We start from the raw sequence: 17,166 nt of genomic DNA, 5'->3' as shown, positions 1-17,166 counted from the left end.
GGCCAAAGGAAGCTGTCTGCCGGGGTCTCTTCCGGGTATTTAAACAGCAGGTGGAAGGAAATGAAGCTCCACCCACGCGGCAGTTTCCCAGAAGCTTGCCCCAGTGGCATTCTGCAAACAAAGTCAGTTGGGATCGGGATGTATTATTGAGAATTCCACTCTTCAAAGTCGGCACTCGTAGCCTCGTAAAGGCAGTGACGTCCTTAAAAGCGACAGGTTCTCTGTCTGCCGTCTCCCCTCTGCTCTGGTAACATTATGGGTAACTCATTGTGGTAAATTAAATGTGAAATACATCCTCTATTGAGAAAACAACAATATATGTAACGGACCGGAAGTGGGGCCGCTGTCTAATTTGGAGGCATGAAATTTGTAGTCCCCGTGTGTCTCAAGTGAATCAAGTAACTTAAAAACTGTCTAGGGTGTTCATATAAGCCTGAGTAGATGATAAAATGACCAAAAACTTTTTTGAAAGTGAAATAACCCTTTCATCTTTGCAATGGGTTTAAAGAATTAGGCCCCTGTGGACATGTTAGTTGGAACCAGAATACTCTGACAAACCTGAGAATAAAAAGTTATTGATGACGTAATGAATACAAGAAACATCAACATTATTTTGTTGCCACCTTTATTGAATACAATGGGTCATATGTTATGACTTTTTGAATCTATTTACGTTGAGTTGAATTGGTGAACTTATTCAGCAGCCTCTTTTCCCTGTAAAATAGGAATATGCTATTAGATCTCCAACATGAATCTGTAGTTAAATCTTAGTTAAAGACAGTCAACATAATACACTTTCATATTGCACATGTATTTACCTTGGAGTCACGACTTTTAGTTCTCATCTTGTTGACCTGGGATTCAGCGATGTCAGCACGCTCCTCTGCCTCCTCTAGCTCATGCTGAACCTTTCTGCACTTGGACAGGTGAGTGTTGGCTGCTTCCTCCTACAATATGATAGAGATGGTTCAAAGCCTCAATATTTGAAAAGTACACCTTACAATTGTAGTCAAAACAAGACATTTTCAGTTATGGCTGTGGCCAATGCAGTATCCTATGTGGCATCATGTTCATGTTAGTGTTGTTAGGTCACAACACTGCCCATGGCGACCACAAAAAAGATGTATATTTGTCTTACCGCTTCCTCAGCCTGTCTCTTGTAGCCCTTCACCTTCATCTGCAGTTTGTCTACCAGATCCTGAAGCCTGGCAAGATTCTTCTTGTCCTCTTCAGTCTGAAGTGAGAGTGAATTTATATTAGTTGTATGTTCATGCAATCTATTCATTTTATCAGTGGCATGATGGTTATTTAAGTGAACATGGTATACAGTACCTGGTATGTCAGCTCCTTCACTCTCCTCTCGTACTTGCGGACACCTTTAATGGCTTCTGCTCCGCCTCTCTGTGCAGCGTCGACCTCTCCCTCCAGTTCACGCACCTTCACAGTTGAATTATACAATATTACATTATTTATTCTTATTTAATTGACTATAAGCTGTGTTGAAGTAAACTACATCTTACCCTAGACTCCAGTTTCTGGAGCTGCTTCTTGCCTCCCTTCATAGCCAGGTTCTCAGCCTCATCCAGACGGTGCTGCAGGTCCTTGACTGTGACCTCCAGGTTCTTCTTCATTCTCTCCAGGTGAGAGCTGGTGTCCTGCTCTTTCTTCAGCTCCTCGGCCATCATAGCAGCCTGTAAAGTCATTGTTGTATTGTATTGTATAATATGAAGCATGAAATGAGGATATTTAATAGATAAGACATTGAATTGTATCTTAATATTAAACATGAAATGAGGATATCTATATCTAATAGATAAAGGTAGGGCATCCTAACTTACATCAGTGATGGCTTTCTTGGCCTTATCCTCAGCATTCCTTGCTTCTTGAACACTGTCGTCCACTTCACCTTGGACCTGGATCAGGTCAGCTTCAAGTTTCTTCTTGGTGTTCAAAAGGCTTGTGTTCTAAAATGAAGATTCAGTTTAGCAATGCATGCGTATGCATGACTTGTATGTTACATTTGTTGAGAGTTTTTCCAATGACTTACCTGGGAGTGCAACAGTCCAGCGCGCTCACTGGCATCCACTAGTTCTTGCTCAGCCACTTTGCGGCCTCTCTCTGTCTGTTCCAGAGCCACTCTCAGCTCCTCGATCTCAGCGACCATGAGGCCATTCCTACGCTCCACCATGGCAGCTTGCTCCTTCATATCTTCTTGGCCTCTGCAAGCATCATCAAGGTGCACTTGGGCATCCTAAAATACATTTGAGGTGGTCACATTACGAGAAACATCAGAATGTGACTTGTTCAGAACAGTTCTATTTGACTATGTGTCTAAACACTGTTTTATATAATAATAATAATAATAATAATAATAATAATAATAATAATAATAATAATAATAATAATAATAATAATAATAAGGGTAATAATAATAATAAGGGTAATAATAATAATGTGTAACTAATATGTTTTATATATGATAATATGTGTCTAACTACTATGTTTAATAAATAATATCAATTTGTGTCTAACTAATATGTTTTATGTAATAATAATATGTGTCTAAATAGTATGTTTTGAACCTTAAGCTGTCCCTGGACATTCCTCAGCTGCTTCTGGGCCTCAGAAGCCTGGCGGTTGGCGTGGCTCAGCTGAACCTCCATCTCGTTCAGGTCTCCCTCCATCTTCTTCTTGATTCTAAGGGCGTCGTTTCTGCTCCTGACCTCAGTGTCCAGAGTGCTCTGCATGGAGTCAACCACCCTCTGGCTATTCCTTTTGATCTGCTCCATCTCTTCATCCTTCTCTGCCAGCTTTCTGTCCACCTCACCCTTGATCTGGTTGAGCTCCAGCTGGACACGAAGAATCTTGGACTCCTCATGCTCCAGAGTACCCTGAAATGTAACACAGGATCAAAAGGTTGTAAGAGCTTTTCATTTAACATCCATAAATATACTTCTACACTGTTTGAATGTAAGACTTGTTAAAATGAATCTAAAATAATGTGGCGAACAGCGCAACGCCCTGATTTGGATCGAAGCCTGGTCGCCAACTCACCAGTCCGGCACACAACAGGCGACACAAAGAGAGCATGCTCGCTCAACTTGCTCAGAGGATTAAGTTACGGCCGGACCACTTCTTTGGGGTTGCTAAACTATACTTTAATGACCAAAATAAGCTAAACTAAACTATAGACAATGTCATTGTTCATCTAGAAGCTAAAAGCTTTACCTCAGCTTCCTCCAGGGCCGTCTGGATCTCTGACTTCTCTGTCTCCACCTGCTTCTTGGACTTCTCCAGCTCATGGACGCTCTTTCCAGTCTCACCGATCTGTTCAGTCAGGTCTGAAATCTCCTCTGTAGTTGATTGAAAGTAATCAATCAGTCAGCAAATATTTTGTATGTGCATTTGACTAAAGTTCGTGTAGCCTATATAATCTACATTGATCTTGAACTGTTGTTAACTGTTTCAACGCCATGCCCGAGATAACAAGATCAATCTACCTTTGTCCATGCAGGAAGCCATGCCCGATCGGGATAACGAGGTTTGATTAATTGGAGTTAATTGAGCGTTTTAAAAAAAATAGCATTTTTTAGCTTTGTTGCAAACCACCGCTAGTATCCACATAAGAAACAGCCAAAATCCCCATGTGCACGCATACACGCCGTCTTTATTGACATTATGGCTCATAATGAGATGAAATAGGCATGATCGGCGCCTAATAAAACATTAATCCAACCTCCGGTTAATCAAAACACTGATCGCATCGCTAGTAGGCCTCATTGGGCCTCCGCAGAGCCGGGGCCAAGAGTAGTTCGGCTGGAACCTTCTACCTAAGTATCTACTGCCCCCTGGCGTCCAAGGAGTTTAAAAGAATGATGTAGAGAAAGACTCACGTTGCAGGTTCTTGTTCTCACGCTTCATGGTCTCCAGTTGGTCCAGAGACTCCTCGAAGGAATTCTTCATCTTAAACAACTCAGTGCTGAGAGAACGTGCCTCTTTCTGAGCTCCCTCCAGTTCTGCCTGTCCCTCTTCAAATTTCTGCTTCCATTCTGCCAAGACCTGCAGACCATTTGTAATGAAATGTGTCATTTACCTGCACTTTAAGGAGCCAAGAATGATTTTTTTGTTTTAAATGATTTATGTCAAATCACCTTATCAAAGTTCCTCTGTTTCTTGTCTAGGTTGGAAGCCAAACCATTGGCCCTCTCCACATCAATCATGAGGTCTTCCACTTCACCCTGGAGTCTCTGTTTGGTCTTCTCCAGAGAGGCGCACTTGGAATTCACTGCCTCGATTTGCTCCTCGGCCTCCTGAAGACGCAGGGCGAGCTTCTTCCTGTTGATCAGTTTAGAATGGAATCATATTATTGTGAGTAATATTTTGCATAGTGAGTGGTAGCTGACAGTGTTGCAACACTGCTGACTTACTTGGCCTCCTCCAGCTCCTCAGTGCGTTGGACAGCATCAGTTTCATACTTGCTCCTCCACTGACACACCTCAGCGTTGGCCTTGGACATTCCACGCTGCAGCTCCGCCTTTGCCTCCTGCTCCTCCTCAAACTGCTCTCTCAGAAGGTCAGAGTCATGGCGAGCTGATTGCACAGCATGAGCAAGGGCATTCTTTGCCTGTCAAAATAAAATTGTCAAAATAACGTCAGCTGACTGAAATTACAAAACATATAAAACTAAAAGGGAAACTAATCTGTTCCTCACCTTAACCTCCTCTTCAACGTGTCTCTTCAACTCCTCAATCTGTTGGGTGAAGGCTTGCTTGCCTCTGGAGAGCTGAGAGACCAGCGCTTCTTTCTCCTCCAGTTGACGACCAAACTCACCTAGAAATATGAATATTCGTTTCAAACATTCCCTGGGATAACTGTTGATCAAAGCATTAATGTCTAATATGCTCAATTTGCTCAAGTACTGTTGATCAAAGCATTAATGTCTAATATGCTCAATTTGCTCAAGTACCATCGACAGACCATGTAGACAAAGTAGACTTTATGAGGAAATGAATATTTACCGTTCTCTGTCAACAGTCTTGCTCTCTGAGCTCCAATATCATTGATCTGGCGAACGTTCTCATCACTCTTGGCCTTGATTTCACTAAGTTGGTCCTCAAGGGTGCGACACATCTTCTCAAGATTTCCCTGAAAATGAACATTGGAAATGTTAATTCATTGTTTTGTTGTTTTTTTCTTTTCCTCCATTGCTTTGATTTAAAGCAAAGCCAAAAATCTGTTTTCAAATTGGAGAATTTAATTTCACTTCAGTCATTTTAAACAGTTTGTCTCAAGAGTGATATTATACACAGGCATTGCATCATACCTTTGCCTTAGCAACAGCCTCCATGTTGCTGGACAGGTCATCAATCTCCATCTTGTATTCACTCTTCTCCTTCTCCAGTTTCTGCTTGACTCTCTGGAGGTTGTCGATCTGTTCACCCAGTTCAGCCACGCTGTCGGCCTGTTTCTTACGGAGAGCAGAAGCAGTGGCCTCATGCTGCAGGGTGGACTCTTCAAGGTCACGACGCACCTTCTGGAACTCAGCCTCGCGCTTCTTGTTCATCTCAATCTGAGAAGCGGTGGCGCCTCCAGCCTCCTCCAGCCTCTCACTGATCTCTTCAAGTTCCCTGGAGAGATCGGCTCTCTGCTTCTCCACTTTGGCCCGAGCGGCACGCTCTGCCTCGATCTCCTCCTCCAGTTCTTCAATACGAGCCTTTCAAATGAATGATGTTAGAGTAACATCTGAAAATAACCATTCACTCTTACTTATTATTAATGATTTTACTGAAAATCTGAATACCTGGAGTTCTTTGATCTTCTTCTGCAGCTGGGCCCCCAAAGATTGTTCATCCTCAATCTTACTCAGAAGCTGGCTTACTTCAAAGTCCTTCCTGTTGAATACAGTCAATAGTCATATTTTAGGGTCATTCTGCAGGTGGTTTCTCTCCATGACATTTCAAATTGTTGGTTCACATTACTTCTTTATCTTCTCGTCAGATTGCTGCTTGTCATTTTCCAGGTCCATGATGGATTCCTGGGCCAGTTTCAGATCACCCTCAAGCTTTCTCTTGGCTCTCTCCAGGTCCATGCGGAGCTTCTTCTCTTGCTCCAGAGAACCCTCCAACTGCACAACAATATATTGTTCTTATTAATCAGTACAACAATATATAATATTAAAGATGGAGTGCCGTGATATTTATCTTTTACAGTTTTTCATGTGTTTACGAGGTTAGAGTACTTCATTAGACCCCTTGGTGTGATTGTTATGTGCAAGGTTCAAGGTTCAAGGTTGCAATGATTACTTCCCTTTGTATTTAGGGTTTCTTCCTGGAGGCTGAAACCTTGACAGTCAAACATGCCAATGAAAAAAACAGTGATATAGTGACATCACAAAATCTTCCCCTCCCCTAACCCCTCCCCCTTTATCATCCAATAACAGCTGTGGGTGTGGCTTCAGTTAAGGTGGATCACCAGTCACCCATCACCACCCACCAGGCAAACCAGGCATACTTAATGAACTGGTGGGCATGTCCACATAAAAACAACATTTTAACAAATACTGTACACTTTTTTGAAAAGAAAAGTTTTTAGGGTTGGAAAAAAATCACGGCACTCCATCTTTAAGTTCAAAACATCTGATTCCCTTTGGTAAACTCACATCGTCAACTTGCTGCTCCAGCTTGGTCTTGGCCTTGGTCAGAGTGTTGACTTTGTCCTCCTCTGCCTGCAGGTCATCCAGGGTTTGCTGATGGGCCTCTTGGAGGGCTTTTTTCTCCTTGGTCAGCTTAGCGCCGCTCTCATCCTGAGACGCCATCTCCTCAGTCAGGTTCTTCACCTGATAAGCAGAACATAATGTGTTTTCATGGAATGGATCAATCAGTGCTTTTCGAAGTGGATTCCAGGGTCTCTCAGGGTTCCTTTAGGGGAGAGGGGTTCTGAATTGACCCTTACAAGTCTGTAACTCTGACAGTATAGATTGACCCTTACAAGTCTGTAACTAGAGTGTATGATCTTGAGTATAATCTATACCTTGTTTTCAGTGGCATGTTTCTCCTTCTCCACTTTGGCCAAGGTGAGCTCCAGGTCATCAATGTCCTTCTTGAGCTCAGAGCATTCATCCTCCAGCTTTCTCTTCTTGGCAGTCAGTTCTGCATTGATCTCCTCCTCGTCCTCCAGTCTCTCGGTCGTCTCTTTGAGCTTTGCCTCCAACTGGATCTTACTTTTAATAAGACCTTCACATCTCTCCTCAGCATCATTCAGAGCATCATCTCCCTGATTGTCAATGAAAAGGAATATGTCAGAATTTGTTCAGGGTGAGGTGAGGACAAGGAAGAAGTTGGAGGGGTGCAAAGTTCCGACACGTGTTTTGGTCCGACGGTCAGTAGACCGACAATCTACCTCTATCCCTAACCTAACCACAACCGCAAGCACGTGAGCACTACACGTTCGAGCGGTAGTCTGACAGTTGTTCCCGCATGTCGGACTAATGCTCAAACTAATCAAACCTCCTCCAAAAGGATATACTATAGTAGTGCGTGGGTGAGTAGCAGTTGCACATTCAAATTCACCCTCCCCACAGAAGAATGACAAATTGGGTCAGGCCCTTGTGCTGAACAGCCGTTCAACCACCAGGCATTCTCTGCCATGGTCTGCAATGAGAATGCCTGGTGGTCGACTACCTATACATTCTACTTTAGATAAAAGATTTAAAGGGCAATATCACTTTGGTAGAGGTTTGGGTTGTGTTACCTTGCCATGATGTTCTCCAAATGTAGACAAGAAATCTAAAGTAATTGCTCTAGTAATTAGAATTTGATAATTCAAAATATGATCCTCATTGACTTACATTGTACACTGAAACAGCTCTCAAAGTCACTCTTTTAGTACGTAAACAAACACAAACAAAGTTATTGATTCAAGACAGAGCATCACCAATCCCAGTTCTGTTAGTTTTTTTGTATAATACAATTCCTGTTGATTTTGCCATTTGTATAGGAAGAAAACCCGGACTGGATCCGTGGATCCAGATCCAGATCTTCAAATAGTAATTTCAACAGGATTATTAGAAAAAAAAACAGTAGGCCTACTGGGTTTGGTGGTGATGCTCTATAATATAGAGCATCACCACCAAACCCAGTAGGCCTACTGTTTTTTTCTGAATCAACTTTGTTTGTGTTTATTTATGTGAAAGAGTGACTTTGAGAGCTGTTTCAGCGTACAATGTAAGTCAATGAGGAGAATATTTTGAATTATCAATTTCTAATCAATGGAGCAATTTTTGATTTCTTGTCCACCTTTGGAGTTACATCATGGCAACGTAACTATACAACTCAAACCTAAAAAAAAGTGGTCTTGCCTTTTAAGATGATAAACAATATGAAATATTAGCAACATTTCCTGTACAAGTGTAGCTACTTACTGATGCCGATGCCGATGCAAGGTTATTCTTCTCCTGCACCACAGCTATCAATTTCTCTTCCAGTGTCTTCTTCAAGGCCAGGGCAGTGGCCAGGTCAGTCTTCATCTTTTCATAGTTCTCCTTCATGTTCTGCAGCTCCTTCTCAGTCTCAGCACTCTGCAGGAGAGGCTTGATCTTGTAGTAGACCAACATCCATGGCCAGTGTTTCACATTGACGAATGAGCGCAAGTTGAACTGGATGGTGTAAATGGCCTCTCTGTGGACAACAGTGGATCATGATTGAAATGCAGATTGAGGGTTTCCATGTAATACGCCTGCAGGCTGTTATTATATAATTGTGTCATTATAGTTGTACTATTGTTGTTGTTATTATTGCTGTTGGTATTATTATTTTTAACTGCCGCAATGTAAATGCAGATTTTTTTCCTTGCCACCATCATCAAAAGCTTGCTCTGCAATTGTTGCTATTTTATTATAGTGATTTGACACTTTATTTATTTTATTGAATAGATGTTTTCAAAGTACCTCCTAGCCATCATCTTGACAAACTCCTTCCTCATGACGTAACCTCGTGCGAGTGCCTGAGTCATGGTGACCAGAGTAGCCAGCTTTTCATCTCGCATCTCTTCAAGGACACCCAGCAGACCAGCTTTGAAGAACACCTGAATACAATGTTACAAACACTGTAACTAAACAACCATAAAATCTACTTTTAGTCCTCTGTCCATAATGTTAAACCAGATTGGGAGTGTGTTTACCTTGGTGTGTCCAAACTTGTACTCATCAACAGGTACATCAATGGACCCCATCAGCTTCTCAGATGCCTTCTTGTTGTCCATGAACGCGCCTTCGGGACATGCGCTGGCGTTCAGTACTTTGTATCTGTTTTGCAGAAGTTCATGGTCATTTTGCGTGCCTCCCGTTAATACGTTTGGAACTAAAAGGTGCTGGAAAAAGGAATTGATACCTCTGCTTGAAGTCAGCATAGGGGATTCTGCTTGGGAAGCCCTTTCTACAAATTCTGATGCCCTCCAGCACACCATTACACCTCAGCTGGTGGATGACCAGATGGTTCTCCATCAGTCCTGTAAATATGTTGCTTCATTATTATTACAACAAAATAGTTACCCACTGGCCAAAGTTGCATTTAATTAGTCAAAACGAGTCAACCAAAATCCACGTGATTGTGGTTACATACAAAATAATGTCATCTGCATACAGGGAGATATTTTAAGTGTATTCTGTGTTGTATATGTCAGCATTGCTATAATTGTCTGGGCAAAGGGCCCTAGAGCTGAAGCAAATTGTGAGGACAGTGTCTGGTTAGTCAGTCTCCTAGCTGCAGTGGGGTTGCTGTACAATAGCCTAATCCATGTAATGAACCTATCACCAATGTAAAACCTTTCCATCACTGGGAACAAGTATGAATATTCCACCTGGTCGAAAGCCTTTTCCGCATCCTGGCTTAGTACTACAAGGTCTTCCTTAGGGCCTCTAGGAGAGAATTGATAAGGCAAATGTTTATTTTCTGTTTACCTGGACACTTGATCTCGTTGGGAATCAGGCAACGCACAAAGTGAGGATGTGTGCTCCTCAAGTTGGTCATCAGCAACTGCAAGTTTGCCTATTGAGACATAAAAGGCTTGTAATTAGTCAAAAGTGATAGAATGTTGTACTTTCTCTTCCACTATAATTATTTGAACTCTTTAGATACTACTTACTTTGCAGATTTAGATTGTTTCTAAAACATACTTTAACGACATAAACCCTATTTTTACAATATACGATATAATGTTGATAATAATAATGCTTCATTCTTACAGGAATATATGTTGATAACAATGAATAGATATTCTTACCCTGAAAGCACTAGACACAGTCTGCATGGAACCACCCTTCTTCTTGCCTCCCTTCTTGGTATTATCTGTTTATATGTTAGCATCATGAGTTATCATTAGTTATATAGAATGACATTTTTTTTATAGTATTGATATAACAACACCTTCAGGCTCAGGTGGGGGATAGAACACATTATATTATATTATTAATCCTATATTAATTTGCTGATGTCCCGCCCCCTCTGTGTTCCTATTGGCTGGGGTACAGCCATGACTCCTGTTCCCAATATGCTAAATGCTCCAAACCAACTGTAGTAAACATACCTTCAGGCTCAGGTGGGGGATATAACACACAGAGCAGCTTCACTGAAGACTTCTGGTACAGCTGCACCACAGAGTCGTTGAGAGGATCCTTGTTCTTCTCTAGCCATCCGGTGATGCTGTTGATTGATTGATGGATTGATTGAATACTTTATTAACAGTTTATTAACAAAAGCCTATGGCTTGTTTCCATTGGGGTCCTCCATACTCAATTCATCAAACTGTAGTCCACAGTTCCTGTTATTATAGGCATACTATAGGGTTCTGTTCACCTGTAGTCCACAGTTCCAGCATAGTGGACCAGGGAGAAGTGAGCCTCACCCTTGCCTTTACCAGGCTTGGGTTTCTCAAAGGCCTTGTTCTTTCCCAGATGCAGGTCAATCAACTTCTCTGCGAAACTTTTGTCTGTAGCCTTTGGGAACATGCACTGCTCTTCAAGGCTGGAGAAGATGCCCAAGGGCTTTGGAAAGGAGACAAACGAGACAAATCAACAAAAACGTAGTGCCAATGACAAAAATATATATACGTGTGTGTGTGTGTGTGTGTGTGTGTGTGTGTGTGTGTGTGTGTGTGTGTGTGTGTGTGTGTGTGTGTGTGTGTGTGTGTGTGTGTGCGTTTGCATTATGTCCATTAAAGCACAGAATAATTGTATACCTTCAATGAATGTGATGCTGACAGCCAAGTCCATAGCAATACATAATATAATACGCTATAATAATAATTCTATATACCTTCTCAATCAGCTCAATGCAGACAGCCAAGTCCATGCCGAAGTCAACGAGATCCCAGGGAATTCCCTCTTTCATGTATTCTTCTTGTTCCAGAACAAACATGGTGTGGTTGAAAAACTGTTGCAGTTTCTCATTAGTGAAGTTGATGCACAGCTGCTCCAGGGTGTTGAACTATGAGAGGAAATATATCATTAGCCCAATCTCTTGTAAATGTGTAACTTACAAAATATATTTAGTCTCCAACTTAAAACAAGTCTATGCTTACATCAAAGATTTCAAAACCAGCAATGTCCAGCACACCAATGTAGTAGTTTCTCGGCTGCTTGGTGTCCAGCATCCCGTTGATCTTAATGACCATCCACAAGAACAGCTTCTCATAGATGGACTTGGCCAAGGCACTGACTGAGTTCATTACCTAAGGAAATAGGAACATTATATTGAATTACACAATTTAAGCATTTTGCAGACGCTCCTAATTACATTTTTAGTCTTTGCATAAGCCTGCAAGGTTTGCAAGGCTAGGGCAAGTGCCACGGGCTATATGGAGTCTGAAGAGAGAAGATTCTGAGTTTGTCTGCAGTTCTAACTGCAATGGAAAGTTTATTCCACAAGTTTGAGAGCCAGAAGGGAGAAGAGTCTCTCCCGAGTGCTTTAGGGAAGGTTGACAGCTTCCCTGTGTTAGCTGATCTGAGTGAGCGGGATGGGTTTTAGGGTTGGATACACAATAGAGGGTATATGCACATGCATAAAGTGAATGGCAAAATCAAGTGGCAAATCGAGTGGCAAAGTGAGTGACAGTCAGTTTAATGTTGTTTAACGCCGTTTAATGCAATCAAATACAACTTCTCTATTTGGATGGGCTGTCAAGGCCAGAGAGTTGTTTTTTGCCACGTTCCCGCATAACTTCCAGGTTTGATGATGATGTCACACGCATACCCTCTATACACAAGGTGTAGTCTCTGCTTTTTTGCCTTTTTTGATAGATACAAGTGAAGATGGACAGGGAAGAGGGAGAGAGAGACAGGGAAAGACATGCACCAAAGGTCGTCATGAACGGGACTCAAACACGCAACGCGCTACAGGCATGCCTATATATATGTGGCATGCTGTTGCCCTGGACCACTAGGCCAGCAGGCGCCAAACATGTCAGTAGAGGTGCTTGGAACTGCACATGTTTCTGCAGTGTGCTGTTGTTTTTTGTAGCAAGAATGCAGGGCAAAGGTTTTTCCTTGGCCTCTAGGGAGTGTGCACTCAAAGTTTAAAGCAAATCGGTGCAGTTATGGGTAAAAATGCCAATCGGCCTGTTATAGTGCCACCATGAGGCTGATCTGAACATTTTCAAGTGGCATTACTTCCTCGAATATGTGTGCAAAATCTCACAGAAATTGTACACTGCGTTCATGCATTTTGTTCAGTTTAATGGATATAGAGATACTGTGTACCGGTTTGCATGATGTTTGGACAGAATCTGTGGGACTAGGAGTGATATCAAAACATGTGTTTTGCAAAAATCAACCTCCTGGTGGCGCGCCGATCACGCCGATCTGAAAGATTTGGGGCAGAGGTTCTGCTCTGGGATCCAACGATCCAGGGAGTGTGCGTGCACAGTTTCGCGGCCAAACGGTGCCTGAGATTAGCTGCTCACAGACACTCACAAACAGGCACACAGACCGACGGACATGGTGCAAAACATAATCTCTGCCTCCCCTTCAGCGGCTGAGACAATAATGTTGGAGGATCATTTTAATTATGATTTAAAACAGTCTGGACACAATTTATAAGGTGTGTATGAAATCAGAACATGGAAATAATGTAACTTTACTCACCTGTGGCACAGTTTGACCTTTAGTGACAAATTCATTTCCCACTTTAACTCTAGGATAGCAGTATGCCTTAAGCATTTCCGCTGAGTTCAGACCCAACAGGTAGCAGATCTTGTCAGCCACTGAAATGATCATACAATTTGCAATTTACGATTCAGGCGCTTAATCCAGAGTGCGATTTAAGCAAGGTAAACACAAGGTAATACATCGAATGCATACAGCTAGTAATCTAGGACCATAGGTAAACCAAATAACCTTCAGTATAAACAGTATAATATAAATAAATAATGACAATATATTGAAAATATATTTAGCTTAGTTCATTTGAAATATAAATAAATACAAGACTATCACATTTTTTGTTGAAGATGCAACTCACCCTCCGTGCCATCTGGCTCTGCCTGTTCCTCACGCTGCTTCTGTTTGAAGGTCAACACCCCATGATGCATCACTGAACCGGTGAACTTGTAAATGTACACTTTCTCCTCAGCGCTGAAGCCCAGGATGTCAATAGCGTCCTGATGTCAATAAGCAGAGATGTGTTCAGAAGATTGAGATTAAGCTTCATATTAGCAATCCAGTTTAAATAGGATTATTTTGGGAGGTCATGGCCTGCTAACCAGCACTGCTTTAGAAAATGTATTTTGCAGAGCAACTGACTGCAGTGCACAGTGAGTAACTGACTGCAGTGCACAGTGAGTATTAGAAATTTTAAATAATGTCCAATTACATCTGTAGCGTCCAACTCGACTTTGTCATCAATGCTGGCCACAGTGATCTGACCCATGCTGATCAACGGGAAGTCGTATGGGTTGGAGGTGATGAGACAATTTTCTGAGAAGGGATGAAAAAAGTATGAATGTGTGAATGTGTTTCTATTCATTAAACCAGACTAGTAATTTGTAACACTTTTTTTTTTTTTTTTTTTTTACTTCTTTCTAGAGTAACCCTAAACTTTGGTTCGCTACTTGTCCCACAGTTTTGATGGCACGAACTTGAGCCATATGTCAAATCGCAGGGCAGGTTCATAATAATTACTAAAAGTATTAATAATTACGTCCAATCCATCCCAAATTTGAATCACATGTCACGGGTGGTTTAATCAACCCAGAGCAAAAAGCAATTTCATTTTCATCCACAGGGGGTGCCGCAAATGCAAAAGAAATACATAACCATTTGTTGCAGAAAATTTATTTTTGGGGGGATAAGTCCCCTCCAAATTATTTCCACATGATCACAGGGGTGACTTGACATTGTAATTGGCTAGAATAATTAATGGGAGGGGCCTATGTAACCGTTTGCGGCAAACACACTTTGCAATTTTTCAAAATTGTGACTTTTCTAGTTAATTTATGTTCTCACTGCATAATCAGTATAATTCCATTTACCAATAATCTCAGGTTTGTGGTTGGTCATCATCTGGAAGAAGATATGGTAACCTCTCTCTAGAGGAAGCTGGTAGGTCACTCTAGACTTCTCCAGCAGATCTATATGGGTTGTACAACATAATTAATAATAATAATAATAATAATAATAATCTATATGGGTTGTACATAAGTCAAAATGTAATCCTCAAATTAACAAATATATAATTTCTCATCTCTGAACTTCATACTTACATGTCTCAATATCAGCACTGGCCAATTTACCCGCATTGTTGAAATGGATTCTGATGAATTTACCCTGTTTGATATAGCACAATTAGTTGCATCCGTCTACATTGTGGAATTATTGCAGGTTTACTCATACAATGTCATTATTTTACACTTACAAAGCGAGATGAGTTGTCATTCCTCACAGTCTTGGCATTACCATAGGCCTCCAGCAAGGGATTGGCTGCAATAATCTGATCCTCCAGTGACCCCTGAATGTTTTAGACATCACCCAATTTAAAATTTGGTCTGAATTCTTTTAAATTGTATTGCTATATTTCATATAAATGCTTTATGTTCCAAAACATGTATTTGTTAGTTAAAAACATATACAGTACCTTAATTTTACCACTATCGGCCGCCGATTTCTCTCCACTAGCAGTTGCTGCTGTTGCAAAGTACTGGATGACACGCTTGGTGTTCACAGTCTTCCCAGCACCGGATTCTCCACTGGTTATAAACGCATACATTCAGAGAAATGCACTTAGTGAATTTGTGTACAATGTTCTTTTTTTTAATGAGATGATGGAAACTTACGTGATCAGGACAGACTGGTTCTCTTTATCTGTAAAATGTAAAGCACGTTTTTTTGTCATGGATATACAGCACAAACCCATTATAGTTATGTATTTGTTTACATTGTCCAGCTAGTACGTACGTACCCATCAGCATGAACTGAAAGGCGTTGTCAGAGACAGAGAAGATGTGGGGTGGAGCCTCAATACGCTTCTTGCCTCTGTAGGCATTTACAACCTCCTGGTCGTACACTGGGAGCCACTTGTAGGGGTTCACAGTTGCACAGAACAAGCCAGAGTAGGTCTGAAGAGGAGAAGAGAACATTAACATATAACATAGCACTGAGCATGCCACATTTGATTTGATTTGATTTGATTTGATTTGATTTGATTTGATTTGATTTGATTTGATTTGATTTGATTTGATTTGATTTGATTTGATTTGATTATTTAGCACAGTATACAACAATACAAAGAAATATAGGAAATACGTAGAAGAAAATAATAAAGGAAAGTGCTAGGAGCTAGGAGGCAAGAAGGGCTTATACGAGGCCTCAACCTGTGTACAGTAACCGGACATTAAAAAACATGATTTGAGTGCATAGATGATTGCATACAGAAGAAGTCTCGAGCAAAACACAGTTCTTAGTTATTTACAGCATGGAAATTGATTGTCAATATGATAAAAGGTAATAATTAGAAACAGAATAATTTAAGTGATCTGATTAATCAGAAGATACTTCAGTTTGTTCTTAAATAGCAGTCATTCACGACTCGCAAGTGGCATCAACTAATGATCAAGTTAACTTCAGAACCATGAATTTGTTTGCATTTGTTTTTCTATGGTTTTCAGTTGATGATATAACTTGTACTCTGTTTTTCTTTCTTTGCTACAATAGTGTACTGCTCTCAGCATGTAGAAAAGCTTACATAGATCATCCATGCTGCATAACGCTCTTTGAGGTTATACAGGACAGTGGCTTCAGTGAGGTGGGTCATCATGGCCATGTCCTCAATCTTGTCATACTTGGGAGGGTTCATAGGGGTCACATCCGCCTCAGGGACAGTTCTGGTCTAAAAATAAAATAATAAAATAAAAGCACAACATCAGAATGTAATGTGATTACAGTTGTACTGTGCCACTATTTGATTTTATATACACCTACGTCTTTCTTGTCCAGCGTTTCCACCGTGACTTTGGCACCATCCTTGCTTATAATCTTACACTTGAGGTACAGCTCGGCCTTATCAGCCACATAGGCTGCAGTTTTGGCATCAAAGGGTGAAGTTTGAGCTTCCATTCTCTCCTTCTCTGGCTTACGGAGATAAATGGCGGCCTTGCCATATTGCTCCATCTCTGCGTCCGTACTCATGGTGGCGGCTTTCTGTAGACATTTAAAGAAAGCAGAAGCAAGCACTCAGTTGAGTAGTTCACACTACAGTATAAGAATATCGGGTGCACGGTTCTGGTATAGGAATAGTCTATAGAAAGGAATTCCAGCACTCACTTGGGGGTAAACCTTTAATAAACAAAAATAAATAGATAAAAAGTGAGTGCTGGTATTCCTTTCTATAGGCTTTCTGTAAACAGACAAATAGATGGTGTTGATAACTTTGCTGACTTGAGATCTTAGCAGATCATTGTAGGACTATTCTTATGGTTATATCTTAGTGTAGGTTTAATAGAAAAAATATGAACAGTGAACACTCACCTTTTCCCTCTACCAGTAGTGAAACCTTGAGTGAAGTGCAACTCCTAAGTGTGGGAAAAAAACATCATTTTGAAGACATTAACATTAATTCTCATTAGTTCCACATCTGAAAAGAGTGATCCATTTCAATATTATTATCACATGCAATGAAATGA

At 41.1% G+C, this 17,166-nt stretch overlaps 1 protein-coding gene across 1 annotated transcript; it reads right to left on the bottom strand.

Moving 5' to 3' along the window:
• Positions 1-610: 610 nt before the first annotated feature.
• On the bottom strand, positions 611-16,680 carry LOC306932688 (myosin heavy chain, fast skeletal muscle-like). Its single transcript, XM_079514578.1, has 40 exons — positions 16,466-16,680; positions 16,230-16,373; positions 15,447-15,603; positions 15,322-15,349; positions 15,123-15,234; positions 14,904-14,996; positions 14,752-14,815; positions 14,521-14,619; positions 13,863-13,966; positions 13,512-13,650; positions 13,136-13,254; positions 11,575-11,724; positions 11,310-11,480; positions 10,851-11,038; positions 10,568-10,697; positions 10,279-10,332; positions 9,956-10,043; positions 9,387-9,504; positions 9,178-9,301; positions 8,945-9,081; positions 8,420-8,675; positions 7,030-7,272; positions 6,659-6,835; positions 5,979-6,124; positions 5,801-5,891; positions 5,324-5,713; positions 5,019-5,145; positions 4,712-4,830; positions 4,428-4,624; positions 4,152-4,335; positions 3,894-4,059; positions 3,229-3,353; positions 2,583-2,891; positions 2,048-2,251; positions 1,839-1,964; positions 1,521-1,691; positions 1,333-1,437; positions 1,139-1,234; positions 819-947; positions 611-714 (listed from the first exon to the last, which is right to left on the bottom strand). Exons 1-40 carry the CDS (start codon positions 16,670-16,672, stop codon positions 694-696), a joined length of 5,808 nt encoding a protein of 1,935 aa, XP_079370704.1. The 5' UTR covers positions 16,673-16,680; the 3' UTR covers positions 611-693.
• Positions 16,681-17,166: the final 486 nt, after the last annotated feature.

Source organism: Electrona antarctica, assembly GCF_951216825.1.
Source record: "Electrona antarctica genome assembly, chromosome: 11".
In the NCBI taxonomy this organism is placed as follows: Eukaryota; Metazoa; Chordata; class Actinopteri; order Myctophiformes; family Myctophidae; genus Electrona; species Electrona antarctica.
This window is presented reverse-complemented; position numbering and strand designations above follow the sequence as displayed.